Raw genomic sequence first — 17093 nt, 5'->3', positions numbered from 1 at the left:
GTCGAAATTTGAAAATTTTACGTAGTTTGCGTAAGTCGTTCGTGAATAGGGCTGGACGTAATTTACGTCCACGTCGAAACCAATACGTCCTTGCGGCATACTTTGGAGCAATGCACACATGCATATGTACACGGACGGCGCATGTGCCATTCGTAAAAAACGTCAATCACGTCGGGTCACAGTTAATATACATAAAACAGCCCCCCACATCATCATTTGAATTAGGCGCGCTTAAGCCGGCCTATTCACGCTACGCCGCCGTAGCTTAGGAGGCAAGTACTTTGTGAATACAGTACTTGCCTCTCTGACTTACGGCGGCGTAGTGTAAATGCGCTACGCCGCCGCAAAGATGCGCGCCCCTACCTGAATCCAGCTAATAGTGTGAACACGGCCTTGTGCTGTGTGTGTATGTACTGTATATCCTTATAGTATACCTCCCAACTTTCTTAGATGGGAATGAGGGAGACCTATTAGCAAAAGTAGGTAGGCATAGGACACACCCCCTGCCACGCCCCTTAACCACTTAAGCCCCGAACCAATATGCAGCTTAATGCCCAGAGGTGTTTTTACAATTTGGCACTGCGCTGCTTTAACTGGTAATTGCGCGTTAATGCAATGTTGTACCAAAACAAAATTTGCGTCCTTTTCTTCCCACAAATAGCGCTTTCTTTTGATGGTATTTGATTGCCTCTGGGATTTTTATTTTTTGCGATATAAATGGAAAAAGACCGTAAATTTTAAAAAAAAAGTATTTTTCTTAAAACAAAAAGTAAAAAATATCTAATAAACTAAATGTTAGTCAAACATTTAGGCCAAAATGTATTCAGCCACACGTCTTTAGTAAAAAAAAAATCGCAATAAGCGTATATTTATTGGATTTCGCAAAAGTTATAGCGTCTACAAACTAGGGTACATTTTCTGGAATTTACACAGCTTTTATTTTATGACTGCCTATCTCATTTCTTGAGGTGCTAAAATGGCAAGGCAGTACAAAACCCCCCCAAATGACCCCATTTTGGAAAGTAGACACCCCAAGGAAACTGCTGAGAGGCATGTTGAGTCCATTGAATTTTTTTTTATTTTGTCCCAAGTGATTGAATAATGACAAAAAAAAAAAAGTTGTCGCTAAATGATATATTGCTCACACATGCCATGGTTATATGTGGAATTGCACCCCAAAATACATTCTGCTACTTCTCCTGAGTACGGGGATACCACATGTGTGGGACTTTTTGAGAGCCTAGCCGCGTACGGGACCCCAAAAACCAAGCACTGCCTTCAAGATTTCTAAGGGCGCAAATTTTTGATTTCACTCCTCACTACCTATCACAGTTTTGAAGGCCACAAAATGCCAAGATGGCACACAATACCCCCAAATTACCCCATTTTGGAAAGAAGATACCCCAAGCTATTTGATGAGAGGCATGTTGAGACCATGGAATATTTAATTTTTTTGCCCCAAGTGATTGAATAATGACCAAAAAAAAAACAAATTTACAAAACGTTGTCACTAAATGATATATTGCTCAAACATGCCATGGGCATATGTGGAATTACACCCCAAAATACATTCTGCTGCTTCTCCTGAGTACAGGGATACCACAGGTGTGGGACTTTTTAGGAGCCTAGCCGCGTACGAGACCCCGAAAACCAATCACCGTCTTCAAGATTTGTGTGAGTGAAATCAAAGATTTATGTCCTTAAAAATCTTGAAGGTGGTGATTGGTTTTAAAATTGCGCACAAACGCGCAGTGGCGACAAACTACATACATTTTTAAAAGCATTTAAAAGCCTTTACAGGTTACCACATTAGATTTACAGAGGAGGTCTACTGCTAAAATGACTGCCCTCGATCTTCCCTTTGCGGTGATACCTCACATGCATGGTGCAAATTGGTGTTTATATATGACTCCAGACTGACGATTGCGTTCGCCTTTGCGCAAGAGCAGGGGGGGACAGGGGTGCTTTTTTTTTTTTATATATATATATATTTATTTTGCTTTTTTTATTTTATTTGTTAACTGTTCCTTCCATTTTATTGTTATCTCAGGAAATGTAAATTTCCTTTATGATAGCAATAGTTAGTGACAGGTACTCTTTTTTTTAAAAAATGGGGTCTATTAGACCCTAGATCTTTCCTCTGCCCTCAAAGCATCTGACCACACCAAGATCGGTGTGATAAAATGCTTTCCCATTTTCCCAATGGCGCTGTTTATATCCGGGGGGGGGGGACATTCCCTCCCACTGAATATAAAAGCAGTCTAGAGGCTAATTAGCCGCTAGGACTGCTTTTACATGAAAGCCGACCGCTGGCTGAAAAGAATGATACCAAGATGATGCCTAAACCCGCAGGCATCATTCTGGTATAACCATTCAAAGTCCAGCAACATACCAGTACGTTGATGGCTCTTGTTGGACATGTATTGTAACCTTTTTTTTTCATGCAGCCTGTTGGCTGAACGAAAAAAAGATTGATCGGTGGGTATGCCCACCATTAGAATACCTCCCTTCATCCACCCACTCTTAGGCCGGGTACTCACGAACAAACATGTACGGTGAAAGCGGTCCGTCGGACCGTTTTCACCGTACATGTCTGCCAGAGGGCTTCTGTACGATGGTTGTACACACCATCGTACAGAAGTCCGCACGTAAACAATACGTGGGGCGTGTCCGCGTCGTCGCCGCGGCGATGACGCGGAGACATGGGCGGGCCTGCCATTTAAAGGCTTCCACGCATGCGTCAAAGTCATTCGACGCATGCGAGGGATGGCGGGCGCCTGGACATGTACAGTAGGTCTGTACTGACGACCGTACATGTCCGAGCGGGCAGGATTCCAGCGGACGGTTTTAAAACACGTCCACGAATATTTGCCCGCTGGGAAAAGGCCCGGCGGGCAAATGTTTGCTGGAATTCGGCCCGCTCGCGCCTACACACGACCAAACATGTATGCTGAAACTGGCCCGCGGACCAGTTTCAGCATACATGTTTGGTCGTGTGTACGGGGCCTTAATGATGGGCATACATGCACCATTTATATATGGCGAAGCATGGGGGCATCCTCCCGCAAAAAAGTTATGCCGCGCACACACGGTTGGACTTTTCTATGCCGTGTACACACGTTCAGACTTTTCCACGGGAAAGCCTCCGTAAGAATTTCAACCGTATGTACGCGGCATTAGGAGTAAAATCGCACCTCCGCCCCTAATGCTCCCCATGCTTCGGCATATATGCTCTTTTTTAACGGTGGTGGTGAAATCACCTCCTACAGCGTTGGAGTCGCGGCTTTCTATATCGTGGGAGCAAACGCTGTTGCTGTCACGCTAAATAAATCCGCGCTGCAACTGAATTAGCGTACCTGCTAAGCAAATGATGGTTAACATTAAAACAAAGTAACATTACAGTATAACAGTAAGATCATACCATACCTGCAAAGCAAATACCAAAAAAAAAACATAGTCAAAAATAAAACATTTAACGCAACCTGTGCCTAAAATATATATATATATATATGCCGAAGCATGGGGGCATCCTCCCGCAAAAAAGTTATGCCGCATACACACGGTCGGACTTTTCCACAGGCAAGCCTCCGTCGGAATTTCGACCGTATGTACGCGGCATAAAAAGTTATGCCGCATACACACGGTCAGACTTTTCCACGGGCAAGCCTCCGTAGGAATGTCGACCGTATATACGCGGCATTAGGAGCAAAATCGCTCCTCCGCCCCTAATGCCCCCATGCTTCGGCATATATGCACTTTTTTTAACTGTGGTGGTGAAATCACCTCCTACAGCACTGGAGTTGCGGCTTTATATATCGTGGGAGCAAATGCTGTTGCTGTCAAGATAAATAAGTCCGCGCAACAACTGAATGGTGTACCTGAAAACAGTAAGGTAAATTACATAGCTGAAAAGCAAGCATGAAAAAACATAACAATAAAACTTTGCAGAATAGAATACAGTAAAAAAGAGCAGAACAATAGAGAGAGAATAGAGAGGGAGAGAACAATAAAACGACAACAATTTTTTTTTTTTTTGTGTTTTTATTTTTTACTTTTTTTTTTTTTATAACACTTTTTTTGTAACAGTAACTGTTGAACTTTTCGGTTCCAGGTTTGGGTCTCTCAAAATGCGATGGCATCTTGGGAGACCCTGTGTAAGTGTGCCTAGCCTGTGAAATGTTTTACCCTACGCTAATACTTCACTCGTGTGTGGAAGCGTTCAAAACATTCCCCAATACAAAGACCAGGATCGGCAGGACATTGGGGACAAAAATAACGGGTGTCACGCCTAAATCCGCGATTGGTACAGACACGACATTTTCTTTGGGGGGCTCGTTGGGTAGGGGTACTCTCGAGGGCATATGAAAAATGCCTCTCATGCAGTCGGCTTACTGCATTTGGTAGGGGATGGTGAGGTACAGAACGGCCTGGATACAGGAGTTCTGTGATGATCTCCTCCTGGAATTGAAGGAAGGATTCATTCCGTCCTGAAGCTTTGTATAAGACATAAGCATTCAGTAAAGGCAATTGGAAAAAATGTAGAGACACTTTTTTGTACCAACGTCTCGCCTTACGGGGCAATATGATACGGCGCCATCAACTGGTCGTTGAGGTCCACCCCTCCCATATTTTGGTTATATTCGTGGACACAGAGGGGTTTCTCCACAACACCAGTCGCCGTACGAATTTGTACTGTCGTGTCTGCGTGAAGGGTGGTAAGAACGAAAACATTCCTTTTGTCCCGCCACTTCACAGCGAGCAAATTTTTACACTTGCAGCAGGCTCTCGCCCGCAGCCTAATACGGGCATCTACAAGCCGCTGGGGGAAGCCCCGGCGATTAGGTCGCACGGTGCCACATGCTCCAATCTGATGATCAAACAAGTGACTAAAAAGTGGCGCGCTGCTGTACTAATTGTCCACATACAAGTGGTACCCCTTTCCGAATAAGGGTGACACCAAGTCCCAAACGATCTTGCCAGCGCTCCCCATGTAATCTGGGCATCCTTCCGGCTCTACCTCACTATCTTTGCCCTCATAAACCCTAAAGCTCCATGTGTAGCCTAAATAAACAAAAAAAGTCGCGCCACAAAACAGTCTTTTGAAATACACAGTCTCTGAACTTGTGATTTTGATCCGTGATTGATTAAATAGCAGTTGTATGTTCACGAGGTAGGCAGATTAGACCCTGGCGATAGTACTTCCTACGTTTCACACCACCAAGTGACACATAAACAAAAGTGACCCTCCACCGGAAAGAAGAGCCGCTTACCAGAAGGCAAGCAGTTAGGGCAGATGGCTATAACCCAGCCGAGGCCTTTAATCCTTGGACGTTTTCCACCAGGGAGCCCACTGTCCTTTGAGCGTGATGAGTGTCAGCTCAGTGCTTGTGGTACAGAGAGTTGTATCATGTAATGTCGGCCTCCGTGCCCAGCCTACAGCTCTTCTGTGCCAGCCGAGGAGTACAGGCATTGGCTCAGAGCGATCGCAAGGGGGTGGCTGAAAACGAACAGCCGCCCCCTCATCCCGGATCGCTTCTGGAGCCTACCGAACCGCCGCATGTACCGGGGGGGGTCCGATCGGACCCCCGACTAGGCAGGGACGTACAGGTACGCCAATGTGCCTGTCCGTGCCATTCTGCCGACGTAAATGTACATGCGGCGGTCCGGAAGCGGTTAAAGTTGGAGTTCCTCCGTTAAGGAACTCCGGTTTTGTTTGGGGCGTAGGTTGGTTTGCTGTGTTGTTTTCCCACCCCTCGAATTTTTTTGACACTGCTTGGGGACTTCCCTAAGGTCAAAGGCTGCTGTGTCCGTCCATGAACAGAAGAGAAAAAATAGGATTTTTGTACTCACCGTAAAATCCATTTCTCTGAGTTCATGGACGGACACAGCACCCACCCCTCCTTTTGTTTGTACTGCTTGTTACGAACTGGAAGCTGCTAGAGCAGGGTGTGGGTTATACCCGGGGGAACCACACCCCCTGGGAGGAGCTGCACTGAGGAAAGTGTTGTAAACACTTAAAGTGCTTTGTTTCTACCTAAACTCTCCTGAAGGAAGCGGATATAACCCTAAGGTCAAAGGCTGCTTTGTCCGTCCATGAACTCGGAGAAATGGATTTTACGGTGAGTACAAAAATCCTATTTTTACCCTTAAAAATCTCCATAGGCGACGTTTAAAAAAAATCTTACAGAGTTACAGAGGAGGTCTATGGCTAGAATTATTGCTCTCGCTCTACCAATCGCGGTGATACCTTACTTGTGTGGTTTGAATACCGTTAACATATGCGAGCGCTACTCACGTATGCGGTCGCTCGTCGGGACGGGGCGCGTTTTCTGGCTCCTAACTTTTTTAGCTGGCTCCTAGATTCCAAGCACATTTGTCAAACCCTGACTTTAATGACTCTTTAGTTTATTATATTTTACAATAATTTATGTTTATTATATCGAGTTATCCAGTTTACATCTTTTCAGGTCTTTATTTTAGCGCTGTCTACATTTTTATGTGTGTTGTTATATGACCACAGGAAATCACTGAAATAAAATATGACCAATACCGGTCACGGCTGGGGGGATGGGCGTCACATTTGTTCTGGAATCTTATTGATAGGCAACTCCTATCCTCATATTGATTGGCGTTCCAAATAAATAACTACTGCAGGAGGGAACAGACACAGAAGATACACTCCGCATCTTCCCACATAACTGTTGTGTTTTATTATGACACAATGGAAGGTTTTTATACACATGATTACGTAGCTATCACATTAATATTACAATTGTACTTTTATGGTAACAAGGGGTGTAACATAGGCGGGGCTAATTCTAATCAGGACTGGAAAGAATGCAAACATGGAATGAAAACTTTATTAGTGCCGTGTGCAATACATACAACATAGAATACAATTCTATACAGAACTTACACATTTCCTTTACACATTCATTCTACAAAGTTTATAGAAACAGACCTGGAAGTGTTTGTGAAATCTTCCCCCACAAAATGTACTCAGCCAATCAGAGGGAATGACTCCATTTTTATTTAAAAAAAGGCCTAGAGGACCGCCTTTTAAGTGGTGGGGTTAACGAGTTTCGTCCTGGAAGACGACTTGAGAAAACAGACCTCTTGCAAGACAATAACAGACCTCTAAGTCTCCATACCACAAAATGTACTCAGCCAATGAGAGGTAATGACTCCATTTTTATTTTTCTCCTGCTATCAATGGCCAACACGGTACAACACTTCATCCATGTCTTTGGTGATCTCTGATCTCCTTATGAAGTGTTTCTTACATGATGAAGATCAGCCATGGAGTATATCTGAGGTGTATATCAGGGTGTGCTTCTTCCCCACATGTCCAGCAACATTCACATACAAGACATTTCCCGCACTCACTAATACTACACCTCGAGGGTTGTGTGGGACCCCTGATGTACAGGAAGACAGGACTCCAGTGAGGACCAATTCCCTCACTCAGGACAGGAATACAGCTTCTCCCCCGTGTGAGATCTCTGATGTTTGACAAGAGTGCACTTCTTTGAAAAACATTTCCCACACTCAAGACAAGAATACGGCTTCTCCCCTGTGTGAGACCTCTGATGTGCAGAAAGACTGGTCTTCTGTGAAAAACATTTCCCGCACTCAGGACAGGAATACGGCTTTTTCTCTGTGTGAGATCTCTGATGTGTGTAAAGACCGGACTTCTGTGAAAAACATTTCCCGCACTCAGGACAGGAATACGGCTTTTCCCCCGTGTGAGATCTCTGATGTCTGGTAAGACAGGACTTCTCTGTAAAACATTTCCCGCACTCAGGACAGGAATACGGCTTCTCCCCCGTGTGAAATCTCTGATGTTTGGAAAGATAGGCCTTCTCTGAAAAACATTTCCCGCACTCAGGACAGGAATACGGCTTCTCCCCCGTGTGCGATCTCTGATGTGCAGAAAGATTGGTCCTCCGTGAAAAACATTTTTCGCACTCAGGACAGGAATATGGCTTTTCCCCCGTGTGAGATCTTTTATGCCTATTAAGTTTAGATTTAGAATAGAAACACTTCCCGCACTCAATACAGGGAAACCTTTTATGTGTTGCAAGACCGGCACCGTCCCGCACAGTCTGAGGTTCCTCCGGATAAGAGGAATACGATGGTCCGACACCGTCCCGCACAGTCTGAGGTTCCTCAGGATAAGAGGAATACGATGGTCCGGCACCGTCCCGCACAGTCTGAGGTTCCTCAGGATAAGAGGAATGCGATGGTCCGGCACCATCCTGCACAGTCTTTGGTTCCTCAGGATAAGAGGAATACGATGGTCCGGCGCCATCCCGCACAGTCTGAGGTTCCTCAGGATAAGAGGAATATGATGGTCCGGCACCGTCCCGCACAGTCTGAGGTTCCTCAGGATAAGAGGAATACGATGGTCCGGCACCGTCCCTCACAGTCTGAGGTTCCTCAGGATAAGAGGAATACGATGGTCCAGCACCGTCCCGCACAGTCTGAGGTTCCTCAGGATAAGAGGAATACGATGGTCCATCTACACTGTGTGGTGCCGGATGGACATTTGAGGTAGTCGGGTTTTCTCCTGGACTATACTGTGTGATGTCCTCATCTTCTACTTTACAGTCTGGAGACAAAGTGAGACAATCCTCTGAGGTTTTCCTCATCTCCCGTCCATCTACTAAAATAGAAAACACAAAGAGGTAGATTCAGGTAGCTACGCTATAATTTACGGCGGCGCAGCGTAGTGTATGTATGCTACGCCTCCGCAACTTACAGGAGCAAGTGCAGTATTCACAAAGCACTTGCTCCGTAAGTCGCGGCGGCATAGTGTAAATGGGGCCGGCGTAAGCGCGCGTAATTCAAATGGAGAAGGGGGGGCGTGTTTTATGGTAATATGTGATGACCTGACGTGATTTACGAACGGCGCATGCGCCGTCCGTGTACATATCCCAGTGTGCATTGCTTCCAAGTACGGCGTAACGACGTATTGGTTTCGACGTGAACGGAAATTACGTCCAGCCCTATTCGTGAACGACTTACGCAAACAACGTAAATAATTCAAGTTTAGAAGCGGGAACGACGTCCATACTTAACATTGGCTGCGCCTCCTAATAGCAGGAGCAGCCTTACGCAGAAAAAGACTTTACGCAAACGACGTAAAAAACTACCACCTGGCACACATATGTTTGTGAATCGGCGTATCTAGGAAATTATCATATTCTACACCGACAACAACGGAAGCGCCCCTAGCGGCCAAAGTTATATTGCACACAATTCTACGCCGCCGCAATCAAGTTACGTCGGTGGAGGAAGCCTATTTTTTCAGCGTAATTGCCTTTGAGAATCGGCGTAACGCTACGCGGGCGCGAATTTCAAATTACGGAGATACGCCGCCGCAAAAGGTATGTGAATCTACCCCAAAGATTATTACTAGACATGAGCTGATTGGTTCCCCTAAACCAGGACTCCGCCCACATCCGGCAGCTTTGTCTCTGAGGATCTTACAATTCCACCCTCAAGGTAACTAGTAAATGGCTCCTCTGATCTCCTACCAGATCATTTCTTTAACCTAGGATCTTAGTCAGAGAGTCCTGCACTTCCTTATATAATCCATGATTAAGTCATGGATTACAACGGGGCTGAGCCACACCAGAGGTCAGAGAGTGAGGATGGTGGGAGAACAACCAAGATAAAGACTGGACTGATCTTGTAGAACCAGCCTATAGTGAAAAATCAATATTTTGCTGCCAGCTGGACCCCAGAATCTCCATAAATCCAGTCTAGAGACATAAATTGTGTCTGCAGCACAGAGAAGGAAGATTATCCGAGAGAAATACAGGAATACAGGATGGGGAACACAGCTCAGGAAAGTGACCAGGGGATTACAGGCTGATATCACCCAGTCCCCGCCCTACTCTGGACCAATCAGTGAGCAGTATGGGTGGAGGAATGGATTTAGTGTTAATGACCCACCTGTGCTGATCTCTGTAGGAGTGTCCTCCTCTATAAATGTCCCCGTTATTCCATCCTCCTCCATAGACTGCTGATCATCCCTCACATACGTCTCTTCTTCTTCTGATTTCACCTCAAATTCTATATCGATTGGATCTCCACTCTAAACCAAGAGAATGAGAGAGAATATCATCTGTAAGATATAAACTTACATACAAAATCCACACATCATCTCCACCAGTCCATGTTCTAGATGCTCCGCCCCACCGACCTTGTAACAGTGAGGGATGGTGTGACCTTCCTGTGTGGAATCCCGGGAATACAGAGGACGGGGACATCTCTCTGGTGGGTTCCTGGTATTAGGTGGCTCCATCATATCCTTGTGTCCTTCTGAAAACTCCTCCATCACTCCATACTCCTCATCCTCCTCTTTATACTCTTCTTTTAAAGCAATATTATCCTTGGGGTTTTCGATCTGAAAGATACAATAATACATTCATTGTAACAAACACACTTGTATAACAATTTTAACTTAAAATAATTGTTTCTCATCTACCTGATGATGGTGGGGGATGGTGTGACCTTCCTGTGTGGAATCCCGGGAATACAGAGGACGGGGACATCTCTCTGGTGGGTTCCTGTAGCTGGATGACTCCACCATGGTGTCCTGGTACCGATCTTTGTGTTCTTCCTCCATCACTCCATCCTCATCATCCTCCTCTTTTATCTCTTCTTTAACCTCAACTTTAGGATCTCTCAGGTTTCCACTCTGAATATAGAATAAAAATGACATCAATGGTAACAATGCAGATAATGTAAAGATCCTAATGATACTATCAGTGATTGTTCCTCATCTACCTGATGATGGTGGGGGATGGTGTGACCTTCCTGTGTGGAATCCCGGGAATACAGAGGACATCTCTCTGGTGGGTTCCCATTACTGGATCCATCTGTAGGAAACACACACACTGACTGAATACATTGTTTCTGTGTTTATCAGATGATGGGGGATCTAGGTGGAGCCTCCGTACTGCTCTCTCCTTTACAATAAAGTCTCCTCTTACCCGGTGATGTGAGGGGCGGCTGATTCTCCATCATGACGTCCTTCCCGGCACCGCTCTCCTCTCCTCGATGATCTCTCTGGTGACTTCTAGAATCTTCTTTGTATTTCTCTATTCTATCAGGGAGGGAGGCGGAGGCAATGTGATGGTCATGTGATCTCCAGACTTCACAGGAGGAAAACTCTAGATCTGAACACAAATAATAAAATCAAATGACATTCCCAGAATCCTCCTCACCTCACTGGTCAGGTCTCTTTATTTAAACCCCACTTCATGCTGAGGTTTCTGATATTACATACAATGCAGGTCCAACAGCCCTACTTTGAAAGTGAGGAGGCCAGGGGTCGGCCCACATCCTAAGAGCATCAGAAAAAAAAGAGTCGGATAGAGGGATATTAGGAGGAGGAGCTGTGAGGTCAGTGTGATGTCATAGGGTTCTCTGACTCCGATTGGGGGGACATTGGGAGGAGGAGGGGGCTGTGGGGGGGCGGTGCTGTGTGAGGTTTCTATACACAGAATCATTTCTCCCGGGTGCGTCCCTCCTCTCCTAAAATGAAAGATGAACTCTATCTTTGGGCTTTGCCAGGACACATCATATTCCTGTGATCTCCATGTACTCCGGAGACTTTACTGATCACATTTTAGGATGAATATCTCAGACTGGGATCATTATGGAAAAACATTTCAGGATTTTTGGTACAAGTGAATTTTTTCCCTCTTTCTTCTTATTTGAATCTTATAAAATAAAGACATACATATTCCAAATCCCCCTAAATAAACTGCCCACCCCCCACCACTAATAAAAGTAGTATAACCCGTTTGTCAGGAGTCGCAGCAGGTAAACACTGTCCCAGCGCATCGCTGAAGAGCCGATTCGTGTACCTGCCGGCCGCGATGTCCGCCGGGTACACACGATCGGCGGTGACACAGCAGGTCTGTCATATTCTCGATCTACACCTCCTCCCTGGGTAAACTTATAGCCTTCATGGCTTCCAATACCATTTCTACTCTGATGACACCCAAATCTCTCACTACCCCTCAGCTCACTCCTTCAGTCTCCTCACGTATCACTAATTTACTAACAGATATATCAGCCTGGATATCAGACCACTTCCTCCAACTCAATCTATCCAAAACCGGGCTTATTATATTTCCATTCAGTGTCCTTCACCCCTCTCTGCCAATCCCTCCACTGGCCTCCATTCAGTGTTCTCCACCCCTCTCTGCCAATCCCTCCACTGGCCTCCATTCAGAGTTCTCCACCCCTCTCTGCCAATCCCTCCACTGGCCTCCATTCAGTGTTCTCCACCCCTCTCTGCCAATCCCTCCACTGGCCTCCATTCAGTGTTCTCCACCCCTCTCTGCCAATCCCTCCACTGGCCTCCATTCAGAGTTCTCCACCCCTCTCTACCAATCCCTCCACTGGCCTCCATTCAGAGTTCTCCACCCCTCTCTGCCAATCACTCCACTGACTTCCATTCAGTGTCCTCCACCCCTCTCTGCCAATCCCTCCACTGACTTCCATTCAGAGTCCTCCACCCCTCTCTGCCAATCCCTCCCCTGGCTTCCATTCAGTGTCCTCCAATCCATTCTGCCAATCCATCCACTGGCTTCCATTCAGTGTCCTCCACCCCTCTCTGCCAATCACTCCACTGGCTTCTACTCACCCAACAAATTAAAGTGGAGCTCCACCCTAAAGTGGAACTCCCGCTGATCGGAACAGCCCCCCCTCCCCTCCGGTGTCACATTTGACACCTTTCAGGGGGAGGGGGGGTGCAGATACCTGTCTAAAGACAGGTATTTTCACCCACTTGCGGCCACAGTCTGCGGGCAGGAGGTCACCTCCCGTCCTCCCCCCATTGTGCTCTGGGAACACTCGGCTCCCAGAGCACAGCGGGAGCCAATCAGCAGTCGCAGCACAACTCGCACATGCGCCGTAGGGAACCGGGCAGTGAAGCCGGAGCCCTTCACTTCCTGGTTCCCTCACCGAGGATGACGGGGTGGGGGGGAAGCAGAGTGACGAGCGATCGCTCGTCCTCTGCTGAGGACGGCGCTGGACTCCAGGACAGGTAAGTGTGCCGATATTAAAAGTCAGCAGCTGCAGTATTTGTACCTGCTGACTTTTAATATATATTTTTTTCAGCGGACATCCGCTTTAAATTCAAAATAGTTACAACTTACAAAGTCATACACAACTCGGCCCCCAGCTACGTCACTAACCTAGTCTTACAATACCAACCAAATCGTTCTCTTCATTCCTCCCAAGACCTCCTGTTATCTAGCTCTCATGTCACCTCCTCTCACACTCATCTCCAGAGCCTCTCTCATCCTCTGGAACTCCCTATCCCAATTTGTGTATCTCCTATTCTGTCCATATTTAGATGATCCCCGAAAACCCTTCTCTTCAGAGAAACCTAACCTCCCCTCACCTAACAGCTGGACTTCTATTTTTTCCATCAACCCATCCCCCACCGTTATTGCCTTTTGTATCATTTGACCCTCCATCTTAGTTTGTAAGCTCCAAGGAGCAGGGCCCTCTGATTCCTCCTGTATTATATTGTACTGTACTGTCTGCCCTCACGTTGTGCAAACTGTTGACACGATATAAATCCTGTATAATAATATATGTGTGTATCATCATCTGCTGGAGATAAAAGACGTCACAGTGACTATGGAGGAAGAGGACGGACATGACGGGGTTACTGGGTGTAAATATAAAATAAGATCTTATTACCTTCTCTGCTGCCACTTCCAACAATGTCTCCTCTGTTACTCGTACCTCATGGAACTTCCTGTCTTTATCTAACATCACTTCCTGTCTTTATCCTAACATCACTTCCTGTCTTTACCTGACATCACTTCCTGTCTTCCTTAGAGACTTCCTGTCTGGGTAGATGTGAGAAGATCACCATCTTGTGGAGCTCAGAGAAACGTCTCGTAGTGTGAACACGGCCTTGTGCTGTGTGTGTATGTACTGTATATCCTTATAGTATACCTCCCAACTTTCTTAGATGGGAATGAGGGAGACCTATTAGCAAAAGTAGGTAGGTAGTAGTAGGTAGGACACACACCCTGTCACGCCCCCTAAAGAAGATTTAATACAAAAAAAAAAAGGATAAGGTAAACCCACAAGTGCTTTTTTTTCACCCCTACAATTACTTTACACTGGGGTAGATTCAGAGAGCACTTGCGTCTGCGTAACCATAGTTACGCAGCGCAATTGCTTACTTGCCCCGGCGTATCGAATGCTCCTGATTCAGGAACCTCGATACGCCGACTGCAGCCTAAGAAATGACAGGCATAAGGCTCCTTATGCCGTCATATCTTAGGCTGCATTCTTACGCAGGCCGCTAGGTGGCGTTCCCGTTGTGGTCAGCGTATAGTATGCAAATTGCATACTAACGCCGATTCACAACCCTACGCGAGCCCTGCGTACGCAGTTTACATTGTTTGCGTACGTCAGTTTTTGCGTAAGGCTGCCCCTATTAGCAGGGGCAGCCAATGCTACGTATACCCGTCGTTCCCGCGTCACGAATTTAAAACTTAACGTCGTTTGCGTAAGTGAATCGTGAATGGCGCTGGACGCCATTCACGTTCACTTTGAAGCAAATGACGTCCTTGCGACGTCATTTGCCGCAATGCACGTCGGGAAAGTTTCCCGACGGAGCATGCGCACTACGTTCGGCGCGGGAACGCGCCTAATTTAAATTATCCACGCCCCCCTACGGGATCATTTAAATTACGCGCCCTTACGCCGGGCATTTTTGAGGACAGCCCGTGCAAATTACGTGGCTACTGCTTCGTAAATGAAGCGCAGCGCAGATAATTTGCGGGGGCGCAGGGCAAAAACGGGACGCTGCGCCTCCGTAAGAAGTGCGCAGCGGTACCTGAATCTGGGCCACTGACTTTTTGAATTTACAGATGCAGCAATTGTAAAATTGGATGAAAGGTTTAGCGCTGGGAAACACTATTTCAAAGATAAAATGTGCATTTTATACACAGCTCTATAGATCAGACCAACATGAAGGACAAATAAGGAGGGAAGAGGGACAGAGGAACTCACGGACAGTCCCTCGAAATCCGGGACAGTTGGGAGCTATGCTTATAGATGTGTAGTGCTCCCCCCGCAGGAGCCACTGATGATAACTTTCCCAAACAGTACAGAGGCCCCCCCAGTCACCCAAGCAACAGTCCACTCCCTCTGGGTCCTATAAACAGTCTCAGGGGTTTGTCTTTTGTATTGAATTGCTTGTAGAACTCGGGGGTTTGGGATACTCCAGAACTGCTAGCAACATTAACCCCTTGCCTACCGGGCAATTTTACCCTCTTTGCTGCCCAGGCCAATTTTCAGCGCTGTCACACTTTGAATGACTATTGCGCGGTCATATGAACACTGGGGTAGATTCAGTAACGTTTGCGCATTTTTTACGTAGGCGCAGGGCACCGTTTTTGCCCTGCGCCCCCGCAAATTTTCTGCGCTACCCACGATTCACGGAGCAGTAGCTCCGTAAATTGCGTGGGCGCTCCGGAAAAATGCCCGGCGTAAGCGCGCGCAATTTAAATGATCCCGTAGGGGGCGGAATCATTTAAATTAGGCGCGTTCCCGCGCCGAGCGTAGAGCGCATGCTCCGTCGGGAAACTTTCCCGACGTGCATTGCGGTAAATGACGTCGCAAGGACGTCATTTGCTTCAAAGTGAACGTGAATGGCGTCCAGCGCCATTCACGATTCACTTACGCAAACGACGTAAAATTTAAACCTCGCGACGCGGGAACGACGGGTATCCTTAGCATTGGCTGCCCCTGCTTTTAGCATGTGCAGCCTTACGCGAAACCCGACGTACGCAAACAACGTAAACTGCGTACGCAGGGCTCGCGTAACGCTGTGAATCGGCGTTAGTATGCAATTTGCATACTATACGCTGACCACAACGGGAACGCCACCTAGCGGCCAACGTAAGAATGCAGCCTAAGATATGCGGGCATAAGAGCCTTATGCCAGTCATTTCTTAGGCTGCAGTCGGCGTTACAAGGTTCCTGAATCAGGAGCATTCGTAACGCCGGCGCAAGTAAGCAATTGCGCTGCGTAACAATGGTTACACACACGCAATTGCTACCCGAATCTGGGCCACTGTACACATATGACATTTTTATCACACAAATAGAGCTTTCTTTTGGCGGTATTCAATCATTACTGGGGTTTTTAATTTTTTGCTAAAATAACAAAAAAAAAACATTGAACATTTTGAAAAAAAAAAAAATAATAACTGTTTCATAGTTTTTTTATAACATTTTGCAAACAGGCAATTTTTCTCCATCACTGATGTGTCCTGATGAGGCTACCTCCTGCTATAGGTGAAGAACACAGAAGCCAGCTATAGTGTCTGACCACCTGCGATAGGAGTAAGCGTGAAATTGTTATTATAGATGTAGGAGTTCTACAATAGATTGAGGAGGTGAGAAGGTGATTGGTGGGAAAGGTGACACATCGCGAAAATTAAGGAAATGTTTCAGCCCTGTAAGTGGGGGAAATTTTCTGACCCTGAAGGGGTTAATCTAGGTTTCCACACTATATATGTGTGTATCATCATCTGCTGGAGATAAAAGACGTCACAGTGACTATGGAGGAAGAGGACGAACATGACGGGGGTCACTGGGTTTAAATAGAAAATAGATACGTTACACCGCCGCAAGTTTTCATCGCAAGTGCCTGATTCACAGAGCACTTGCAATGAAAACCTACGCTGGCAGCCTCCGGCGTAAGCCCGCGTAATTTAAATGGGCGTGTGCCATTTAAATTAGGCGCGCTCCCGCGCTGGACCTACTGCGCATGCTCCGTTTCGAAATTCCCGCCGTGCTTTGCGCGGAGTGACGTAATTTTTTTCGAACGGCGACGCGCGTATCGTAATTCCGTATTCCCGGACGGCTTACGCAAACGACGTTAATTTTTAAATTTCGACGCGGGAACGACGGCCATACTTTATACAGCAATACGATTGCTGTGTAAAGTTAGGGCAGGTCAAATAACGACTAAAATTGCGACGGGAAACTTGACTACCGACAACATAGCGAACGCGAAAATCCATCGTAGATCG

General features: G+C 46.5%; 1 protein-coding gene across 1 annotated transcript in view; it reads right to left on the bottom strand.

Annotated features, from left to right (window-relative positions):
- LOC120909708 (zinc finger protein 850-like) overlaps positions 1 to 17093 on the bottom strand; it is a gene marked incomplete at its 3' end in the record, with an annotated part of 54001 nt that overhangs the window by 20472 nt on the left and 16436 nt on the right. Inside the window, exon 3 of the mRNA XM_040321438.1 lies at positions 7480 to 8067. Coding sequence (XP_040177372.1) covers positions 7480 to 8067 — 588 coding nt within the window. The remainder of the gene's footprint in view (positions 1 to 7479; positions 8068 to 17093) is intronic.

The sequence above is a fragment of the Rana temporaria genome, chromosome 8, assembly GCF_905171775.1.
Source record: "Rana temporaria chromosome 8, aRanTem1.1, whole genome shotgun sequence".
NCBI lineage: Eukaryota > Metazoa > Chordata > Amphibia > Anura > Ranidae > Rana > Rana temporaria.
This window is presented reverse-complemented; position numbering and strand designations above follow the sequence as displayed.